Source organism: Arachis duranensis, chromosome 9 (genome assembly GCF_000817695.3).
Source record: "Arachis duranensis cultivar V14167 chromosome 9, aradu.V14167.gnm2.J7QH, whole genome shotgun sequence".
NCBI classification, from domain to species: domain Eukaryota; kingdom Viridiplantae; phylum Streptophyta; class Magnoliopsida; order Fabales; family Fabaceae; genus Arachis; species Arachis duranensis.
In genome coordinates this window covers 115277074-115297484 of record NC_029780.3, presented here as the reverse complement: position 1 = coordinate 115297484, position 20411 = coordinate 115277074, and the positions used below count along the sequence as shown (strand labels likewise).

General features: G+C 35.2%; 4 protein-coding genes and 1 non-coding gene across 6 annotated transcripts; 2 read left to right on the top strand and 3 right to left on the bottom strand.

Annotated features, from left to right (window-relative positions):
• Positions 1-4997: 4997 nt before the first annotated feature.
• Positions 4998-7823, top strand: LOC107467652 (CDP-diacylglycerol--glycerol-3-phosphate 3-phosphatidyltransferase 2). Its single transcript, XM_016086797.3, has 7 exons — positions 4998-5554; positions 5638-5735; positions 5821-5871; positions 5999-6112; positions 6867-6923; positions 7011-7096; positions 7302-7823. The coding sequence occupies exons 1-7, from the start codon at positions 5146-5148 to the stop codon at positions 7420-7422; spliced, it is 936 nt and encodes a 311-aa protein (XP_015942283.1). The 5' UTR covers positions 4998-5145; the 3' UTR covers positions 7423-7823.
• A 142-nt stretch (positions 7824-7965) lies between these two features.
• Positions 7966-10514, bottom strand: LOC107467654 (glutathione S-transferase L1). The gene is made up of 10 exons (XM_016086798.3): positions 10204-10514; positions 10055-10126; positions 9701-9761; positions 9468-9554; positions 9268-9369; positions 8948-9047; positions 8794-8870; positions 8600-8707; positions 8329-8409; positions 7966-8234 (listed from the first exon to the last, which is right to left on the bottom strand). The coding sequence occupies exons 1-10, from the start codon at positions 10395-10397 to the stop codon at positions 8223-8225; spliced, it is 894 nt and encodes a 297-aa protein (XP_015942284.1). The 5' UTR covers positions 10398-10514; the 3' UTR covers positions 7966-8222.
• Positions 10515-11251: 737 nt separating this feature from the next.
• On the top strand, positions 11252-11344 carry TRNAY-GUA (transfer RNA tyrosine (anticodon GUA)). The gene is made up of 2 exons: positions 11252-11288; positions 11309-11344. It is a non-coding gene; the product is annotated as a tRNA-Tyr (tRNA).
• Positions 11345-13172: 1828 nt separating this feature from the next.
• On the bottom strand, positions 13173-16455 carry LOC107467651 (probable protein phosphatase 2C 38). Of its 2 annotated transcripts, none has more exons than XM_016086795.3 (5): positions 15832-16455; positions 15009-15534; positions 14485-14852; positions 13779-14015; positions 13173-13685 (listed from the first exon to the last, which is right to left on the bottom strand). In XM_016086795.3, exons 2-5 carry the CDS (start codon positions 15325-15327, stop codon positions 13437-13439), a joined length of 1173 nt encoding a protein of 390 aa, XP_015942281.1. In that variant the 5' UTR covers positions 15328-15534; positions 15832-16455; the 3' UTR covers positions 13173-13436. The 2 variants fall into 2 exon arrangements, with proteins under 2 accessions (XP_015942281.1, XP_015942282.1); XM_016086796.3 differs by having other exon boundaries at positions 15009-15352.
• Positions 16456-17976: 1521 nt separating this feature from the next.
• Positions 17977-20265, bottom strand: LOC107467655 (protein TONNEAU 1b). The gene is made up of 7 exons (XM_016086799.3): positions 20030-20265; positions 19708-19840; positions 19460-19548; positions 19241-19360; positions 18425-18522; positions 18265-18290; positions 17977-18188 (listed from the first exon to the last, which is right to left on the bottom strand). The coding sequence occupies exons 1-7, from the start codon at positions 20114-20116 to the stop codon at positions 17992-17994; spliced, it is 750 nt and encodes a 249-aa protein (XP_015942285.1). The 5' UTR covers positions 20117-20265; the 3' UTR covers positions 17977-17991.
• Positions 20266-20411: the final 146 nt, after the last annotated feature.

Here is a 20411-nt window from a genome sequence, read left to right as displayed (position 1 = left end):
CCCAGTAAATGACCACGATTCTGAATCCTATGATGGTTGATCACGAATCAAAATTCAATCGTCTTGCAAGGCTAATCGAGCAAATTGCTCGAATTGTTGATTATGATGAAGAAGAAAGGCAGAATGCTAGAGGAAATAACGAGGGTTTTGAACATTTATTTCAAAATGAGAATGATATTTTTAGAAACAGAAGAAATCATCAGTTAATTCTTTGAGGTCAAAATGCAGATGATGTTCTGGCTTGATTACACGCTAATCAAGTTGTGAACGTTATCAAGTTACTAAAATTGTGAAAGATGTTTTAAATAGGATTGGATTCAATATAGGATTCATCAATCGACCCCATTTTGTGCCAGCTTTTCCCCAGAATGTTCAAATGGCTGAAGTGCCAAGAGGAATGAAAAATCCTAAAATAATTACGATGTTTGCAAGAGAAGTTGGAGAGTCAACTACTAAACATGTTGCTCGATATTTGGTCGATATTGAAAATTTAGCCAATGATGAAAGTTTGAAAATGAAGTTTTTTCCTTCCTCGTTAATGAAGAATGCATTTACTTGGTTTTCGAATCTTAGATCAAACTCGATAACAACATGGGCTCAGTTAGAAACTACCTTTTACGCACAGTTTTATCGAGGAAAATTGAATGTGGCAGTTACTGACTTAGTGGCTTTGAAACAAGAAGATGGTGAAACCATTGATAATTATATGATTCGTTTCAAGAATGCTAAAAGTCGATGCTATGTATCGCTTCCTGAAAGTGAAGTAGTAATTAGTAAAGAAAGCAGTTATGGGGTTAGGATTTTATATGCGTCGAAAATTACTCAATGTGCATATTCCTGACTTAGCCCATTTGGCTGAGAGAGTTCGCCAAGTAGAAATTTTGAAGAAGGAAAAATAGAAGTATAAGAGCGAAAGGAGGTTGAAGAGTAAAATTTTTTCTCGAAAGGAAAAATTTGCTTTCGTGGCCATGGAATACTCTGAGGAGGAGTCTGATTTAGAGACGGAGGTTGATTTGGCTGAACTTAAGAAAGGTCCTCCTTATGTGTGCTCTTTACTTAAGAAACTCCCTAGCAATGAAAAGACGAATTATTTAAAACTGAAAAGTGGAAAGACATACAGTTTTGATATTTCAAAATCTGATTAGATTTTCAATGTGCTGCTTAAAGATAAATAGTTAATTTTACTAGAAGGAAGAACTTTATTTTCGGTGAAAGATTTAAAAGGGAAACCTTATTGTAAGTTTCACCAAGCAACTAGTCATTCGACTAACAATTGGGTTTTTTTCAGGAATTTAATACAAGAAACTATCATGGAAGGACGACTGAAGTTTGATGATGGTAAAAAAGAGATGAAAGTTGATTCTGATCCTTTCGATTCTGAAGCCAGTTTTATTGAGCCATATTTGGGAGTGAATATGGTTGGAATGTCTTATGACTTCGATGTGACCTTGGGGGACTTCGAATCGAATGTATGTGCTGTCTATCCCGGTGTAGAGGATGGGTTGTTGGAGTTTTTGATGCAGCAGAAACTCAAGGATCGGGATGTATCTCTGTGTCCCCGATGTAATGCATTATTCGATGCTGAGACTGCAGCAATTTTTGAAAAAGAAAGAATGAAGAATGAACTGGCTCATTGAGAGGAGTAGGCTCGTCAAAAATATCCTATTCGACGAGTAGAGGGTCAAAATTCTAGTGACCCTCAGAAAAGTACTATGGATCCTATAAGCCGTTCTCAAGCTGTAGGTGTGCAATGAATTTGAAATTGTCAGGAGTTCCAGAATAGAGATGCTCATTACAAGCGTAACCCACAGTTGGGGTATAGGGGGCCTCCTTGAGGTCGATATCCCTATTTCCGTGGTCGAGCCAGGGGAAATCCAAGGGGTAGAGGAAGAAGGGGGCAACAGCCGTCTAAAGTGGCTCATGCTGATAAGGGCAAAGGGGCAACTCCATCGGTGCATTCTCGAATAGTCTTTTCGGCTGATGGAGAGACATATCTGAAAGGAGTTCCTTCTCCCGTGAAATTAGACAAGGGCAAAGTAGTGGTTAGCATTCCAGTCGCTGATAAAGACAAGGGTGCTAATCTGGATGAAGAATACTTCAAAGAAGGAGACGAGAAAATAGTCAGTACCATTTCGATTATCCCAACTGAGTATTTGGGAGAATACGAAGGTGATCCTGAGGATGCTTATGACATGGACCATGAGGAAGCCTTCTCATTCATTCGACATGAGGATGAACCAGGTTATTTTCAAAGGCCTTCTGAGAAACAAAAATCCCATCTGCGCCTACTTCACATTACTGCAATTATGAGTAGGATTAAAGTAAATAAAGTTTTGATAGATGGAGGAGCAGCTATAAGCTTGTTGCCTGAGAGGATGCTGATGAAGGTAGACAAGCATCCTGATGATTTAATCCCAACCAATATTTCAATGACAGACTTTAGTGGTGCTTCGATCACTGCTAAAGGGTTAGTTACTCTGGGGGTAAAGGTTGGATCTTCTGATTGAAACACTGTTTTGTGGTGGTGTCTTCGAGGGCAAGTTATAATGCCTTGTTGGGTCAAGACTGGATTCATGGAGTTGAGGCTGTACTATCTACTATGCATCAGAGTATTCTTCTTTAGACAGATGATGGAAAACCTGAAGTAGTCAAGGCTGATTCGAATTTATATGTCGAATAGTTGCATGTCGATTTCAAGGTGTATAGTCCAAAACTAAAGCCTTTGAATGTTGACAGGGTACTTAATTCGTTCAACTGTGAAGGGTGCTATTTGACATCAAAGTGTTTAAATGTGAAGCTTCGCTATCCACAACTTAGCGTTCCTTCAACTGGGTGGAATTGTTCAACATAAGTGGTGATTCGAGGATTATCTGGTAACTTTAATTAAGTATCTAAGTAATTTCCTTTCTGTAGAAAATAAAGGTGATTCTTCTCATGAAGTTGGATCAGTTAGGAATATAATTTCTTTTTCTTCTCATGCTAAATATTCGATCTCTTCGATCAAATTTAGTCATGGTTTCAGCTCTTATTATTTACATAATTCTAATGATATTGTTAGTCAAACAGCTGTTGAAATAGCAGAAGTTCATTATACCGAAAATGAAGCTGTTGTTAATCTAGCAAATAATCAAGTTCGTTTTAATCCTAATAAATCAGTTGATTTATCTTTTGATTGCATCTATGATTTAGAACCTTTATATTTTAAAAAATACTCAGTAAAATATGATGAACATGCAAAAGGGTTTGAATCACAGGATCCCTTAGAAGAAATTAATTTGGGATCTATTGATGATGTTAGAATTACTTATATATGTAAAGGTCTTGCGGTCCCATTTCAAACTGAATTATACCATCTTCTACATGAGTTTAGAGATTGTTTTGCTTGAGATTATCATGAGATGCCTAGTCTCGATCGTTCTCTTGTGGAACATCGATTAGCGCTGAAACCAGACGCTCGACCTGTAAAGCAAAGGCCTCGACGATTTGCTCCTGAAACTTATCAAAAGATTAAAGAAGAGATTGAACGCTTGATTAAAGCAAAATTCATTTGAACAGCTCGTTATGTTGAATGGGTTTCAAATATTGTGCCTGTGATGAAAAAAAATGAAAAATTAAAAGTGTGTATTGATTTTAGAGATTTGAATAATGCCACTCCGAAAAATGAGTATTTTATGCCTATAGCAGATATGTTAATTGACTCTGCTGCAGGGAATGAAATTCTAAGTTTTATAAACAGTTATTCAGGATATAATCAGATCTTCATTACTGAAGATGATGTGTCTAAAACTGCATTTCGATGTCTCGGGGCGTTGGACACTTATGAGTAGGTAGTTATGCCATTCGGATTGAAAAATGTTGGTGCAACATACCAATGTGCTATGAATATCATTTTTCATGTGTACATTGAAAAATTTATGGAGATATATATTGATGATGTTATGATTAAGTCGAATTCGGCAACTCAATACATCGATCATTTGAGAAAAGCATTTATTACTATACGGAAGAAAGGATTAAAAATAAATCCTTTAAAATGTGCGTTTGGATATTTTAGTATATTATAATTTTTTATTATTATAATAAAAATTAATATTTATTTATTTATTAACTTAAAAATAACTTATAAAATTTGATAAGTTACGTACTCTTTTTTATAATAAAAGTTAATATTTATATATGTTGATTTTACATTAAATTTAATAGTTCAAATTCAATTTATATATAGAACTCAATTTGTTAGTAAATCGAATTGTACTGTATCGATTTACCCATGGACGACCAAATTCCATAATTTGAAGCAATCTAATTCAAATCATTGGTTGTCACAAACTATGTATAAATAGAATCATATTCATTCTATTTACTACTATAGACATCATGCATGCATAAATCGAATTGGCCTAACATTTTTATGTAATTCAAAACTTACCAATTCGATTTACTACTATAATGCGTAAATTGAATTGGTTAAATTCACATAAAAATATGGTTTGGAAGATCAATATAACACTTTTTAATTTTAGTGAATCATGTAATATTGGGTTAGTTTTGGTTTATTTATGTGTTTTGCCCATTCATTTAATTATAATTTATTTTATTGTCCACACTATCTTAGTATCTTTGAATCACAGATTAATTAGTTAATCTGTCGCAAATCTAAATTATATTTAAAGGTCTGTTAGCCAATAAATTATTCAAAAATACTATTTGTACACTAAAATTAGCCATTAAAATATCTATTTATGTATAAATACATACGTAATTTAATTTATTTTTAATATGTATTTATATTTTAATTTATATTTTATATTAATACCTGACTTTAATAATTAATTTTAATGTATATATAATATTACTCTAAATTATTATATATACAAAATAATATTTAAACTCCTAGTATTTATTTTGTAACAAATGAGTTGACTATTCAATTTAAATTAGTTTATTTATAATTTTTTTAATGAATGAATTATAAGAGGGTGCATGGGCCTTGTGAGAGAGACAGAGAGAAAGAGAAGAAAGGTAAAGTGAAGGAAAAGTGCATGAGATGATTTGATTCCATTGGATTGCAGTACTACGGTTCCTACCACAAAGTAGGAATTAAATTGAATTGAATTGAATTTGGAAAAAGAGGGGCAGCGATTCATGACACCCCTCAAACTCACCGCAACAGCTTCTTCTTTCTACGTCCGCACAACCGCATCCGCCCCCAAACCCAAACCCTTCTTCTTACGCACATGGCCCTCCACTACTTCTACTACTAAAACAACCACCGTTTTCTATCATCAACGCACTGGGCGCACGATAACACCCTGCGCCAACATCATGCTTCCCCCTTCCCAAGGCTCCACACGCAAATCCGTCACTTTCGCCCCTCACAACAACAACTCCTTCTCCCGATGCATCTCTTCCGACACCGCCAAGGATCCCGACACTCGTGGGCCTGGGCCCGGGCCCGGCCCATTACCATCGCACTCAGAGCCTTCCAAACTGCTCACCTTGCCAACAATGCTAACTCTAGGTCGCGTGGCTTCCGTGCCTGTTATTGTTGCTAGTAAGTTTGAAATTGGTAATGTTATGACCTAATTCTTTGTTCATATATAATTAATTATTTAATTAATGTGGTTATTGGTTCAGCTTTCTATGTTGATGCTCCGTGGGGACCAGCTGCCACCACGAGCATTTTCATTGCGGCAGCTGTCACCGATTGGCTCGATGGCTATCTCGCTCGCAAGGTAAACTACACTTCGCAACTCATTCAATTTTTTCGAGTTATATGTATTTTTTTTTTGGGCTTAATTTTATAAATTTGCAACGCAGATGAAGCTGAAATCTTCATTTGGTGCATTTTTGGATCCGGTAGCTGACAAGGTACTCCTGTTATTTTGGTTTAATTTGAGCTTGTTGATACATATAAATGCAATTTTATTTCTGTCGTTTGATATGTGACTGATTATTCTCTTCTGTTTTGTGAATGTTAATTTTCTGTTGAATGCAGCTTATGGTTGCTGCTACATTGCTCTTGTTATGTAGCAAACCTTTGGATGTTGCTGCGTTTAGTCAAGCGCCGTGGCTTCTCACGGTACCTTCAATTGCCATCATTGGCAGAGAGGTAATCCACACTTAATGTCCTGCTTCAGCTACTTCTGAGGCATTTGCAAGTGTTACTTGGAAATGTTTTGCTCTCATGGAAGTTACTGATTGCCGAACTTATGCATCTTAACAGTTTTTTATTTTACGATGTTAGTTTGCAAGATACATGTAAACAGTCTCACTGTAGACATAATACATGATAGGGTGCAATGGCGTTATTTGATCTATGTAGCCGATCCCATCTAGTGGGATAAGGCTTTGTTGTTGTTGACGTTAGTTTGCAAGATGTGATTCAGTGTTTTGTTTGCTGATAGTTTGTATGTAACTGGAGTTCTTATAACAATCATGGAATCTGGCCATATGTTCTGTTTATAGAATAAGTGAAAGTAAAGCTTAGGGTACATATAGTTCTCTTGAATCCGTTGGAAATCCAATGCATTGTTATATGTGACCATTGTGATCAAGTTTGTCTCTGAAGGGTGAGTTCAGATTTTCGATTCACCACAGTTAGACTTACCTATAACTCTGGTGGATGGAAGCAGTAATGGTGTCTGATCATGTCCATAATTTGTTGGTGGTGTGCAAAAACACGTAAATACTTTAGCAAGTTTATGATGTATGTTGTTGCTAATGAAAATCTTGTTTGTTTAACCAAGATTCAAATTACTCATACTTTAACCTGTCAACGCATTTCATTTTTTGAGGCATCATATCTTGCTTAATTTACTGGCTCTGTCTTGTCTTACCGTATACTCTTGCAACTTGTGAAACAGATAACCATGTCTGCAGTCAGGGAATGGGCTGCTTCCCAGGATACTAAGCTTTTAGAGGTTTGTTTTAACCCCTTCTTTAATTGAATGATTGTTTGATATTGGTTGAAGTTTTTGGCTTACATTATAAAACTTCAAAAATAATAGGCTGTTGCAGTAAATAATTTGGGGAAGTGGAAAACAGCCACACAGATGACAGCATTAACCATCCTACTTGCTACCCGAGGCTGGAGGTATTGATTCCTTTCAATTTTGAAGATGCTCTATTCTGATTAAATTTATCATGAAAAGGGGGGAAAATGATGCTAAAACTTATCCATAGATGTTAGATAGATTTATACTATTTTGAAAAATGTCTATAGGCTTTCATTTTGTATCCCCTCAAAATTTCAGTTCAAGCTCTCTCTCTTATTGGTTTGATTTTCTCTGCCTTTTCAGCGATGGAGGTGCTGCCCTTGTAGTTGGCTCTGGCGTTGGTTTGCTCTATACTTCAGCGGGCCTTGCTGTATGGTCGTTGGTTGTGTATATGCGGAAAATATGGAAGGTATTGATGAGGTAGTATGCTTGTTCCTCCATGAATCCACATTCAATCACTTCTTATTCGGATTTGGCTCTCTATAGAGTAATTTCTTGACTACTAATGTCTTGGAAGGAGGATACATCTTTAGTGGCATATATATGTAATTTGTCAACTCCACATGGCGCCATTTTTTCTATTCCTTATATTGTCTCTTATTGTCTCTTACCTTTAAACGGGGGTAAGAAAAGAGGGCCATAAGTATAAGTAGACGCTATCACACCCATTTTGAATCTCCTAACTAGAACTATGGAGTCTCCTAAAGTTTGTGACCAGGGGAATTTCACCACTAGGAATTTTGTATGATCATAGCTGACTTTAAATTTATTTGGGTTTATTGCTCAATGATATTTAAATAAAAGGTCTTATATTTTTTATTTTAACGCATGATTTTGTTCATGTGCATTGCCATTTTGCTTGTGCTCTTAATGTCATGCACCGCACTTGTTATTTATTCTTTCGCTTGCACTTGTTATTTATTCTTTCGCTTGAACAGATTCATCAGTATATGACTTGGTTGGGGGATGCTAGAAATGCTCGTAATTCACTTTGATTTATCTCAGAAACTCGTAATTTTACATTGAAGATAATGAAAAACGACCATGGAACTGATGGAAGTTACTACCATCTTCACCTTTCACGTATGATAGGTTCAAAAGTGGGCCATATTTAGTGAAAGAAACAACTTGATTACACAAGCAGTCTGTCTATAATGAACGCTTAGTCTGTAATCAATCTTGGTACTCAAGTCTTGAGACATATTCTGCCACCAAAGATTGGATTCATATATTGGCCTACAGATAAGAATGGATAAATGAAAGCATTTCAGTTTAAAAGCCTTGTGAATTCAGAATGTTAGGTTTTGAGTAGAGTTGAGTCTTATGGTACCAGGAAGCGTCTCTTGTAACTTTCAACAAGCTCCTTGGGATTAGAGCGAGTTATTTTGTAGCCATCAATGTTGTTCATTGCCTGAAACCAACATAGATTCAGATTTGCTGTGTCAAACATAATGTGATAAGACTCAGTTTTCTTAGTTAATTCAATGAACTGCATATGCTAAAACAAAAGTGAAATTAAGATATAGTTGGATCGCAGAATCATGACAAACATAACAGCGCAAAAGCACAATATCATAATTGAAAATGTAGGGATGCTCTACCTCCATCCATGCCGCTAGATTAGGCCTGCCAAAGCCAATATCATAATTCTTAACATCCATAAGAAATAGCTGAAATCTTTCAATGAAAGGAGCATATGCTATATCCACCTGAAGTTTATAGAAAATAATTTGATTAGTTCAAGTCAAATTGAAGATGGGAAGAATACAACAAAATCAAGGTAAACCATACTTACAAGACTGAATTGGCCAAGGAAGAAAGGTCCATCATCATATTTGGAGAGAACAGTTTCAATGTAATCAAATGCAGTGCCTAGAGCAATTTAACATGTTAGCATTATTTATTCAGCAAATCAGCATCATCAATAAACAAAGCAAATATCATCTTACATGCTTCTGTCACATCATCTCCTTTAAATGAAGAAACAACAGTCTTATAAAATGTGTCAGTGTAAGATAGCAACTCTTCAGCAAACTCCATATCAGGACCCTGTTTATCAATACGGGTTTATATTTTCAGATACATTTCAAGTATGCCCGGAACTAACATGTTTCATTAGTTTTGGCCGTTAATTTAATCATAAAATATATACATAGTTGATATCAACGGCAAAAACCACTGATGCACCTTAGTTCCTGACATACCTGAAATGCTTCCTATATTTTCGGACCTGAAAACAAACATCATGGTGGAAAAGCTTGTATCTTACACTACTAGGGGAAAGAGAGGGCCCTTCAAAGTGACTATCAATATATTTAATCAGATCAAGACTTTCTCCCCTGACTTCATTTTTGTGTTCCAAAGCTGGAACCTAGATTTCACTTGACATCAAAACATCACTATTAGAATGTGTTACACTTAGTTTGCAATTTGCACAACACATATAAATAAAGATGAGTATCCTATGACCTTGTTGGGTGGGTAGACTTTGTCCTTATACCAGGAAGGTCTATCTTTTAAATCAATAGGAACCAATTGTATCTTGTCCTGCAATCCCTGCTTCCAAACAAATATGAAAAACCAGACAACTATATTTATCTACTAGCATTGTAACAAAACACTAAACCTCTTCCAAATGTTTTGAGTTTGTCACATAACAATGGTAACAAGAATAATATGAAGATGGAGATCTTATTAGCAACCTTACAGTTACGAGTGATCCATACACGTTGTGCATACGGACAGGTGTAGGAGATATACAACCTTCAGCCACACATAAATAAATAAATAAACAAAAGCAAAATAGAAAGATGTCCTTTATCTCACTAATCAATCGTTAATTTAGCTATAAATATATGTGTTATTTTATATATTTTCAACATATATTTTATATTGTGACTAATTTTTGGTATACCCGTATCGTAGTTCATCACAGGAGCAATGAAACAAACAGATAGTGTGCATAAAGAGAATCCCATGAAAACAAAAACCCCAATAAAAAAAGTTTCAATTTTTATTTTATTTTCTGGTGGAGAAGATGAAAGAGAGCAAGAAACCTTGTAGCTCCATCAACCATGGAAGGTGGGGGCGAAGTTGAAGTAAGGGGTGTTGGAAGAACTTCTTGCACCCTTCAAAAACAGCAAGTTTAGAAATAAGTACTACACACCCATAAAAATTGAAAGCAGGAACACTGAGAATTAAGTACCCAGTTGCCACAGCACAAAAATTTCTTGTGGTGTTAAGTAGTGGCCGAAGCTGAAGTTTATTGGGTGAAAACCCAAAAGGGAAAGGAGTGCTTGTGCTTGAGAATTTGATTGCAATGCAAGTGAAGTGAGGCTCTGGTGTTATAGTGCCAAATCCAGAAAACACACGAGTGGGAATGGGTGTGGGTATAGCCATTCATGCAATGTTGAATTGAACTCAACTGAACTGAACTGAACTGAACTAAAATGGGGCAAGCTCAATTCTAGTTGTTAAAAACATGAACACGTGCCACTATCCAAAATTCTAAGCCACCCAAAAACTACCATTTATAAACATGAAAGTTCAAATGATGAACGAATGAAATTAGTTTTTGTGTGACAAAAGTAATTAAAACTTAAAAACAATAGTATTTTTCATTTATTATTATTCTTTGATTTTTTTTATTTCTTGGTCAACATTATTCCTTCTCCTTTTTATCTTTTATGAAATAATTGAACTTTCTTAATCAAAGATACAAAGTTACAAACAAAAAATAGTTAATTTAATATCCATTACGAAATAATACATATAACTCAAGTATATATGCATGTAAAATTGATACTACAAAATAAATACTATTTAAGGTAAAGTGGTTATTTACATAAAAATATTTATATACAAAGATAATAACTGAAAGTCGTATAATAATTTAATATATTTGATTAAATTTTTTAATACAATACATCATAATATCTTATTGATCATCTAACACATAATCTTGTACGGTATCTTTCTTCAAAACTCAGTTGTAATACTACTTCCAAACCTATTTCTATACTATACAAGTATACATTGATAGACCATGCTACCCTAATACTTAGAGATATCCACCTGTTTTTCTTTTTTTTTTTTCGGTATTATCCACTTATGGTTTTATTTTTGCACATCAATCTCTGTTGGTGGAACACCTATTATTCTGTGCTATATTAAATTCATAAATTAAATTTGGTCATATTTCAGGGCCAATTTAATGGACTTTTAAATGCATTTCTAAAACTATGTATCCAATTCCGACCTTAGCTCAGTTGGTAGAGCGGAGGACTGTAGTGGTTAATATCCGACAGGTGATCCTTAGGTCGCTGGTTCGAATCCGGCAGGTCGGACAATTATTATTTTTTCCCAAAAAGACAAAACTAACACTTAGGGGTGGCAAGCGGCAGGTCGGCCTGTCTAACGAGGCGATTTTAAAATCTCATCCAAATCTTTTTTTTTGTTTTTACTATTAAGTATTAAATAGCATAAATTACAAAAAAATATTAAATAATATATATAATTTCACAATTATTTTAATAAATTTATAATTTCAAAAGATATAAAAAATTATAATTTTTAAATTAATAAATATTAAAGTTTTTATAATTATAAATATATAATAAACATAATTATAAATCAAGTTTTTTGAAATAAAATAATAAAATTAACATTGTCCAAAATAAAATATTATCCAAAATATATAATTAAACATTTACAAGTTTAGAAAAAAATTAATCAAACGTAAAACATAATACAAAATACTAAATTAAAATATCTTTAAAAAAACCTTAAGCCCAGCGGAAAAACCCGCCCAGTCATGCCAAAGCTTACGGTTTAAGCGGTGTAGGTTAGGCTGGTTTAGCCCCATTCGTCATCCCTACTGTAACACTTTACCCACGCAAGATAAATTCCAGTTGACAAAATTAACCAAAACCTAAAATACTATTTATAATTTACAAATTACTCCTTCTTAAATTATTTTATCGAGTAAAGTATCATTTTTGTCGTCAACGTTTGGGGTCTCAAAGTTGTCCCTAACGTTTAAATCGTCCTATTTAAGGACCTAATGTTTCAAAATTGACTCAATGTTATCCTGCCGTTAGGGATATGTTAATAGAATGGACGGCGGGACAAGATTGAGACGATTTTAAAACGTTAGGGATTTAAATAGGACGAATATGTTAGGGACAAAAACGATACATATAAATAAATATTAATTTTATTTTTCAATAATATTAATTTTTTTACGGTATATAGTTATTCAATTATTTTTTAATCACATTTAAGTAAATTACACTTAATCACATTACTTTCATTTTAAATAATTTTTTTTATAATTTTGCTCTTAAAGATATTTACTCATCATGAAATGTTTGTAGAATGACTAATACATAAACTTGCGGAAAAAAAGATACATATACAATAAAATAATGTGATTCTAGTAATTTTGCAAACATTTCATGACGAGTAAAATTTTTTAAGAGCAAAATTATAAAAAAATAAATTTATTTAAAATAAAAGTAACGTGATTAAGTGTAATTTACTTAAATATGATTAAAAAATAATTAAATAACTATATACCGTAAAAAATTGATATTATTGAAGGATAAAATTAAAATTTAATTCTATTTTTGTCCCCCAACGTTTTCGTCCTATTTAAGTTCCTAATGTTTCAAAATCATTTCAATTTTTTTCCGCTGTCAATTCTGTTAACAGATTCCTAAAGGCAAGACCATATTGAGTCAATTTTAAAACGTTAGAGACTTAAATAGGACTATTTAAACATTAAGGATAACTTTGGAACTTATCCCGAACGTTGAGGACAAAAACGATACTTTATTCTTATTTTATTACTCTTATTTATTATACAACTTTAAAATAAGTACTTTTATGATAATTTTTCAAATACAAACTAATTTATTTATAAGTTACTTTTAACTTAAATCCTTATGTTTTAAGTTTTTTTTGGGTGCACAAAACTTCCTTTTATACTAGCAGATTATGATTGTATATTTGTATGCAGTTTTATTTTTATTCTTACAAAAGATGTTCATAATATATAATCATATTCTGCAGAAGTCTGCATTAAGCCAAATTAGTTTGATACTTGAATCACATTAATCAGTTTTCCATCATCATAGTTTAACAATTATACCTAAAGGAACCCTGCAAGTGGTGCAACACTTAGTTTCTGACTCTCAAGACAAATCAAAGTTCTAGTTATAATAATGACAATGGTGCCATGTGTTCATGGATAAGAAATTCTAAACGGAAAAGGGAAAAAATGAATGAGAAGAATCTCTTTGTTGGATTGAATCTATAATCCCAGACAGGGAAGGAACAAAGAGAAGGAAAAAATTAGCCTTTTGCACACAAGTATATATATTGATAGATGGTGGCTCCAATTGACATAAACATCATTTGAAAAAAAAATTTCATGAACTAGCCATCTACAAGACCAAGACCAATAAGACCACTACCACTATAACCACCACCTCTGACTGAAACCATAGGGCTGCTCCAATTATCACGGCTGATTAAATGGGAATCAAGGAACAAAACTATGACTGTGATGTCGTCGTGGAAATGTCTCCTCACCCCTCTCTCAATCTTCTGCAAGTCTGAGTATCTCATTTCTCTCTTCTTTGCAGCTTCACAAAGTGCTGTTTTGATGAGTCTCCTTGCTACTCCCTGTAGTCATGGACAGCATTAGAGTCATATTTACAAGATTGGAATCACTCAACCATGAAAAATAATTACACAACTGAAATTAGAAAATCCTACATTGCGCGGACAGCTCTGGACAATGTTAACTGCTTCTTGATTGCTCATATGCTCCCATAATCCGTCCGATGCAAATATAAGAAACTGATCTCCCGGTTCGAGTTTTTGCACTGTTACTGCTGGTTCGGCTTTAAGGATTGGCTCCTCAAAGGGTTGAGCAAGCCTAAATTTCGGCAACAATGGTGGTTTGTTAAACTCTGCCTTTTTTAGATAGGCGTCGCCAATGGATCTTGAAATCTATAATACACAAATAATCTGTCAATTCTATATTAAGCAAAAGAAGCTTTTGCTAACTCAGAAATCATTAATTGATAAAGATTTCAAACCATAATGACTACTATAAACGATTAAGCAAATTGAGTTACAATGGACTTTAAGCAATAGTATGATTCATGTCATCATCAATGGATTGGATCATCCACTGACCCTTGAACATGATAATCCATTAATCCTCAAACTAAATTCTGGCTGTTTCCTAGCCTTGATGTCATAATCTGCTACAATGCCTACTTAAGAATTTAAGAAATTTAGGAGCATTATGCAACTATAGACATCAGAACCATTATCAATGAACACCAATTAAGAACAAAGTAGAAATATGAAAAAGGTCAACTACATGGAGTGGAAATGCCATGGTTAAATTTTTATTTCGGAAACTGCACATTTGAAATGTGTATAGGATGCTGAAAAACAGAATGAAACTCACCTGAATCAGGCCCTTCACACGCCAGACCTGGTGCTTCATAACTACAATCTGTGGATCATCAGGATGCAACGAGCGCAACTCGTCTCTGACAGATTCGCAGCTAGCATTGTGCTCAGAGGATAACTGAATAGCTTTAGTCTCTTTGGTAGCCTCATCCACCCTAGCTAACACTGCTCTAGAGTCTCCTGCATTTGCAACATAGAGCACCCCGCTACATATTATGCCAATCAAACAACAGGATCCAACAGAGGCTAGCTGCGGCTTGATTTGCCACTGCTTCCTTACAACAGACAGAAATTCCTCTTCTGTTGCCAAGAATGCTTTATTGATAACGTCAGCCGACATTCCATGATTTTCTGAAGTAAATTCTGCAAATTAAGAACAACCACTAAGTTGGTAGAATGAATTGTCTTGCAAGAAAAGTCACTATAGATAAGTTTTTTGATATTCTAATGCCTCTAGGCCCCTTAGCTGCAAATTAAAAAAAGCACCATCCCCATCCAAAAGAGTGGAGAACAACTTACTCTTGACATTTTTAAACAGACGTTCGTTCACGAACTGGGCAGCTTCTGGACCTCCATGGCCATCATAGATACCAACAAAAGTTCCATGAGGATTCGTTGTGAGCGAGCTTATGGGGCCTGATTCAAGTTGGCTTTGATCCTCCAACAAATTGTTTGCCTGAATAACTGCCATGGAGAATTCCCCATTGGCATGTCTTCCTGAATCTTTGTACCAAAGCAAACCATCGTATTCACCATTTGCATCCCCATTCCCATTCTGAACATCAGATGGCCTCCAACAAGGGGCGACAATTCGCCTAAACGTAGCTGATACAACCATCCCTTACATAATCTCAACCATACAACTGAGCAACAAATTGTTCATCAAAGAAAAGTCAATGATAGAATGGCAAAGTCCTAGTTTCCTATCTATAACTGAACCCAAGTTACAAGCTCCAGAAATCAAATGCCTACTAATGAATGAACACTGACACCATAAGACATTAAAGTGGAAACTATCAAGGACGTTATTTCCAATGTCCAAAACCTGCGCAAGGATTTGAGATCAGAATCAATACAAGGACCCCTAATCTATATGACTATATCAGATAAATCCATAATGTGGGTTTTCATCATTCACTTTGAAATTTAACAACTATCAACCATTTTTCTGCTATAAAGGATCAAATTGAAACATGGGCGGCTCTTGAAATTTCACAAACAAGATTCCAACCCAAAAAAAATGTTTAAAAGAAAATGTGATTTAGTTTCGAGATCGAGAGAACTCAATAGAAACATGTGAAAGAAACAAAAACATGACTTTTAGCATATCATTTCATGGTACCTTAGACAGAAAATTTAGTACTTTGCCAAGTCCTGACGCATTAGAAAAACATCAACTGCTAACAGCCCAATATCATTATCATCGTACCGAAGGTTATTAAGGTTTGGAGAGTTTTGATGAAAGAGGGTGTCAGAAAGTTGATGCCTTGATCTGTGGATTTGAGAAATAGTGTGGTTCTTTTTTTTCCTTTTCCTTTTTTTCTTTGTTGTGTAATTAGGTGCGGGTTGAAGCCATAAAAAGAGAATTAGAAAAGAAAGAAAAATGGACTCGGTTTGAAATCCATGGTGGTGGGGGAATTTCCTAAGGGGAATTTGGATTTTGGGGTTGGTTGGCAGTTTTTGGTTTTCTAATTTTTAATGTCTTCGTTGGAATGGGATTTTGACTTTGACTCTCAACTAACTAACCACCATTTTAGGCAACTTTCCCTCTTCTTCCTTAAATTAGTGTGTAAGTTGAAACTTCCTCTCCTCTACAACGTAACTGACTCAGCTTTGTCCCCAAAAATCTCACTCTCCTTTCTGCTGCTTTCTATTTTTGAACATGTCTTGTGTTGCAAACAGAAACACCCCATGTCTTCACGAGGAGCAAGGGTTGCTTTTATTCTTTTCTGTACAGCTCTATTTTTAGTATATGTATTCTGTAATACTTATAGAATAGAAATAAAAGTTTAAATAACTTATCACGTATGATCTGAAACGACATACATATCATTGTATCTGATAACCTTTTCTGATAAATGAATCAAAATATAAGTGCTATTAAATGTAGGGTGATATTTAAGTGGTATGTGTAAAACACGTAATTTTCGGAAATATATGAAATTTAGATATTCTAAAGTGAGAAAATTGGCAAAGTGGTAAAGTGAGGAGTTAAGTATCAATAATTTTGTAACTTTCATAAACACTATCTTAATTTTTTGGTGAACAACTAAGAGGAAAAACAAAAGAGCAGAAAAGAAAAAGAAAAAAAATTAAGTTCTTAACAATAAGAGAGGACAAACCACCTCTGGTGGCTGGTGCCAAAGGTGAACCTCATCAGTTCCGCTACCTCCAGATCCCATCTTAACACTATCTTAATTAAAGAGTGATTAACTCTTCGCTATACTACTTTACTAACTTTTTCACCTTAGATGATGTTGATCTAAATGTATATATGATAAGCAATAAAACGGATATTATTACACAGCATGCACAATACAATTGCAATTGCAATGGCAGCATTCATTCATGAATCACAAGGCAGTTGACAGTTGTGGTGCATAACAAAATTAGTTAGGAAGACCTTCTTTCTACTATGTAATGCGAGAATATGGCGGCTACAATGCACATAAGGAATTAAGGAAACAAGTAACTTCGTAATGAATGAGGTTGTATCTAGTGAGTAACACCTGCTGTCAAATTAGACCATTTTGATATGGTGGTTGTTAAATTAGTTTTTGTCATGAGATGCCAAGTTCAGCTTCGATACTTCCAATAAAAATTTATTGATTGATTCCTTGGACCACCTAAGACGGCCTTAATTAGTTGCACTCTCAGCATCCGTTTTCATGCTAACAAAAGCAAATAGTTGGACACTAGCTGTAGCAAACCAAGCAGAGGTCAACAGCACGTGTTCAACCTAACCGACACTACTCAATGTAACAGTATATCATGCCCCCGGATATATCGATAACGCACGACTAGTATACTAAATATCAACCTCAGCGAACCAACATCGCGGTAACATCATGATAATAGTATTTCTCATTTCATCCTGAGAATTTCTATCCCAGTAAATAAGTGACAAGAGGAAACGAAAACCTAATCCTTTCAAAGCAATACAGAAAAATATGGAGCTACAAAGGTCGGTTCGGATCAAGCTTTCACTAAATTAGGCACCACTTTTTGTTTTCCTTTTATATATTTTTTTATGGGAAGACATGATCTAGCATCACACTAAGACAACTCTCAAATATATATGCTTGATGGGAACTTTGGAGAAGCTCATACAAAGCACTAAATCACATCACGATTACATAATCTTACATAAAAACAGGCTCATTCAATCAATCACTAAGAAGCTAAATATTCAAAATACACAGTAAAATACAGGAGCAGATTGCAAATACAAAAAGCTGATATGATGTTTTAAAATCTGAAACCCAAATGAATTGTTGAGCAATTACAAGAGAAGAACAAAAAAGAATTGCATCAGAACCAACCTCCAAGAAGATGTTAGATTCCGAGCCTTCCTGTCCAAATGAAGATTTTCCAGTGCACTTGAGGCTTGAATTACACCCTCAGGAAGTTCATCACTGTCATATCGCCAATTGTACTCATCCATCCTATATGCAGATGTGGAGGATCCTCCTCTTCTATCTGAAAGCCAGAATTTAAATTATAGAAAATTTCAAGCACCCAAATGATGGTAAAAGTCAATCAGAGAAATAGTCACCGGATGCCTGCGATGAAGGAACAGCCCTGAAACAAACATTTTTATTACTTAATAATTCACTTGAGAATAAAAACAAGGCAAGGTAGGAGCACCAAACAAAACAATGACAATAGAAGGTAATGTTTAACCAACTCGTATAGAAACATGGTCAATTATGCACCTTCCCAGCGGTGGCAAGCCACCGGCAACAGATGATGAAGAAGGCCTTCGCATGTTTCGGGAGTCTGAGTTTGGCAAAGCCCGTGCTTGGGATAGATTCTGTAAAGAAAAATTAATATTGCTATTTATATCAAAAGCCAGTACAATCTTGCAAGCAACAATACAAGTAAAAAGTAAAGGTCTACTGGTTTGAAATCACTTGTTTTTAAAATGGCACATGAAAAATGAAAATTTCACAAACATTCAATAGAAAGCAGCAACAACCATGTGAACCATTTTAGGCAAATATCGGATTTATAATGACATGGGTGCAAGCACACTAGATTCAGGGGTTTATTACACCACCAAAAGATTCGGTGATTTAATCCAGAAAGCCCTTTATCCCATCCCATCCAATCTATACTCTCAAATGCCAAGGACATTTCTGAAAATTGTGAAAAATACTTAGCCAAATTTAACTTACAGCCTATATGCCATCATCTCCTCAATCTACAAATATCAAGTTCCATAACCCTAAATTTCATGTTTACCATTCATAACTAAAACCATTAACCCAACCTAAGGAACCTAAGACATTTCAGCAAAACATTTATTGGATTGGGGTTTGGGGTCCTCCAATTTAGAGTTATCGCACTACAAGCAGCATATAACAGAGTACCAAAAACGGATTCTTAGCTCAATCAGGACAAACAAATACAAGACTTCAGCGTCCAAGGCCTAAATTAATTAAAGGAGACATCATCTACAAACTTAAGCTGAAAAGTAAGAATCAAGCAAAAACAAAGAACAATATCATGGATGCAACTAATTGAAAGACCTCAAATCTCAAGAATCCTTCAAGCACATCCAAGAGTAGAGGGCTATCTCCATTTCTGTTGAGGTCGTATCCATTTTTGCTACTAAATTCTTTCAGCTCAGCCTTCCAAAAATCCTTTTCCTGCAAAGATATATGCAGCCAACCAAAATGGATCACAATGGGACTTTAACAAGAAACAACATGAGAAACAATGCGGATGAATTAGGATAGTGTGATTACCAAATTACATTCTGGAAGGTAAACCTTCAACGTGTGATTGAGTTGCGCCCAGTCTAGGTATTCACAAATGAGCGCAGTAAGGAGTCTACCTGCACGGCACCGCACGGCGGGGTTCCGGTGAGTTGTAAATAGGTAGGAGTTTGATGTCAGAAAATGAAAATCAAATCTGGTTCTGGTAACAGCGGAATTGACGCCAATTTTGAATAATACGTAGAATAGAATGGTGAAAAGCATGAACCAAACCGAACCTGAGGGAGAAGCGTGAAGCTGTTTGGCTCGATCGTTGCAGCTACCAAGCAATGCAGGAGGCAATGCAGGTTCCTTCTCGATTACCCGATCCTCCTCTTCGATAGCCTCGAAAACGCTTGCTCTGAGTTCAGCCTGAAATTGAAACAGACGTAATTAACCCTAAGTAAGAGTCTAGTGAAGGAAATGCAATTGGATTTGGATGGATCTATGTCCACGAACAAAATTACGAAACCCTAGTGAAGGAAGTGGCGGTAATAGAATTGGGAAAGGGAAGAAAGAAAGAGAGAGAGGAAACCCTAGAAAGGGAAAATAGAAAAATACGCGGATCCTGGCGAGGACGCCTTTCTTCTCGAGGGTGCGCGTGACGAGTGTCTTCAGGTCCATCATTTCGCGAGTATAGTCATCCATTTTCTCTCTTCCTTCTTGCGCCCCCTCCCTCTGCACCAATTTCAAGTGCTTCTGTTTCTTCTTCTTCCGCTTCTTCTCCTTCCTTTTTTCTTTGGTTCCCCCTTTCAAGTTTCTTCTTCTCAGCCTCAACTACATGTTCTGTCGAGTGCACCAGACAAACAGAATTGGAGCTCAAGCTCATTATCTTTTGGGCTATTATTAACTATGGCCCATTTCCTATTATCATATAATTGGGCCTTTCATTGCGTTTTGGTGTTCAGGCCTTTTCTCAGCCCAGAAACAGATAAAAAGGCTC

What these genes read in the sequence shown, in the direction of transcription:
- LOC107467652 (XM_016086797.3), top strand. Translation starts at nt 5,146, where the DNA reads ATGACACCCCTCAAACTCACCGCAACAGCTTCTTCTTTCTACGTCCGC. An exon ending in ATGGCTATCTCGCTCGCAAG is followed by an intron (nt 5,736 to 5,820) that starts GTAAACTACACT and finishes TTTGCAACGCAG; the next exon opens with ATGAAGCTGAAATCTTCATT. An exon ending in AGGATACTAAGCTTTTAGAG is followed by an intron (nt 6,924 to 7,010) that starts GTTTGTTTTAAC and finishes CAAAAATAATAG; the next exon opens with GCTGTTGCAGTAAATAATTT.
- LOC107467654 (XM_016086798.3), bottom strand. Translation starts at nt 10,397, where the DNA reads ATGGCTATACCCACACCCATTCCCACTCGTGTGTTTTCTGGATTTGGC. An exon ending in GGATCACTCGTAACTGTAAG is followed by an intron (nt 9,555 to 9,700) that starts GTTGCTAATAAG and finishes GTTTGGAAGCAG; the next exon opens with GGATTGCAGGACAAGATACA. An exon ending in AAGTCTACCCACCCAACAAG is followed by an intron (nt 9,370 to 9,467) that starts GTCATAGGATAC and finishes AGTGAAATCTAG; the next exon opens with GTTCCAGCTTTGGAACACAA.
- LOC107467651 (XM_016086795.3), bottom strand. Translation starts at nt 15,327, where the DNA reads ATGGTTGTATCAGCTACGTTTAGGCGAATTGTCGCCCCTTGTTGGAGG. An exon ending in GTGTGAAGGGCCTGATTCAG is followed by an intron (nt 14,016 to 14,484) that starts GTGAGTTTCATT and finishes TGTGTATTATAG; the next exon opens with ATTTCAAGATCCATTGGCGA. An exon ending in TCCAGAGCTGTCCGCGCAAT is followed by an intron (nt 13,686 to 13,778) that starts GTAGGATTTTCT and finishes CCATGACTACAG; the next exon opens with GGAGTAGCAAGGAGACTCAT.
- LOC107467655 (XM_016086799.3), bottom strand. Translation starts at nt 20,116, where the DNA reads ATGGATGACTATACTCGCGAAATGATGGACCTGAAGACACTCGTCACG. An exon ending in GCTTCACGCTTCTCCCTCAG is followed by an intron (nt 19,549 to 19,707) that starts GTTCGGTTTGGT and finishes GGTGCCGTGCAG; the next exon opens with GTAGACTCCTTACTGCGCTC. An exon ending in GGCTTGCCACCGCTGGGAAG is followed by an intron (nt 18,291 to 18,424) that starts GTGCATAATTGA and finishes TGTTTGTTTCAG; the next exon opens with GGCTGTTCCTTCATCGCAGG.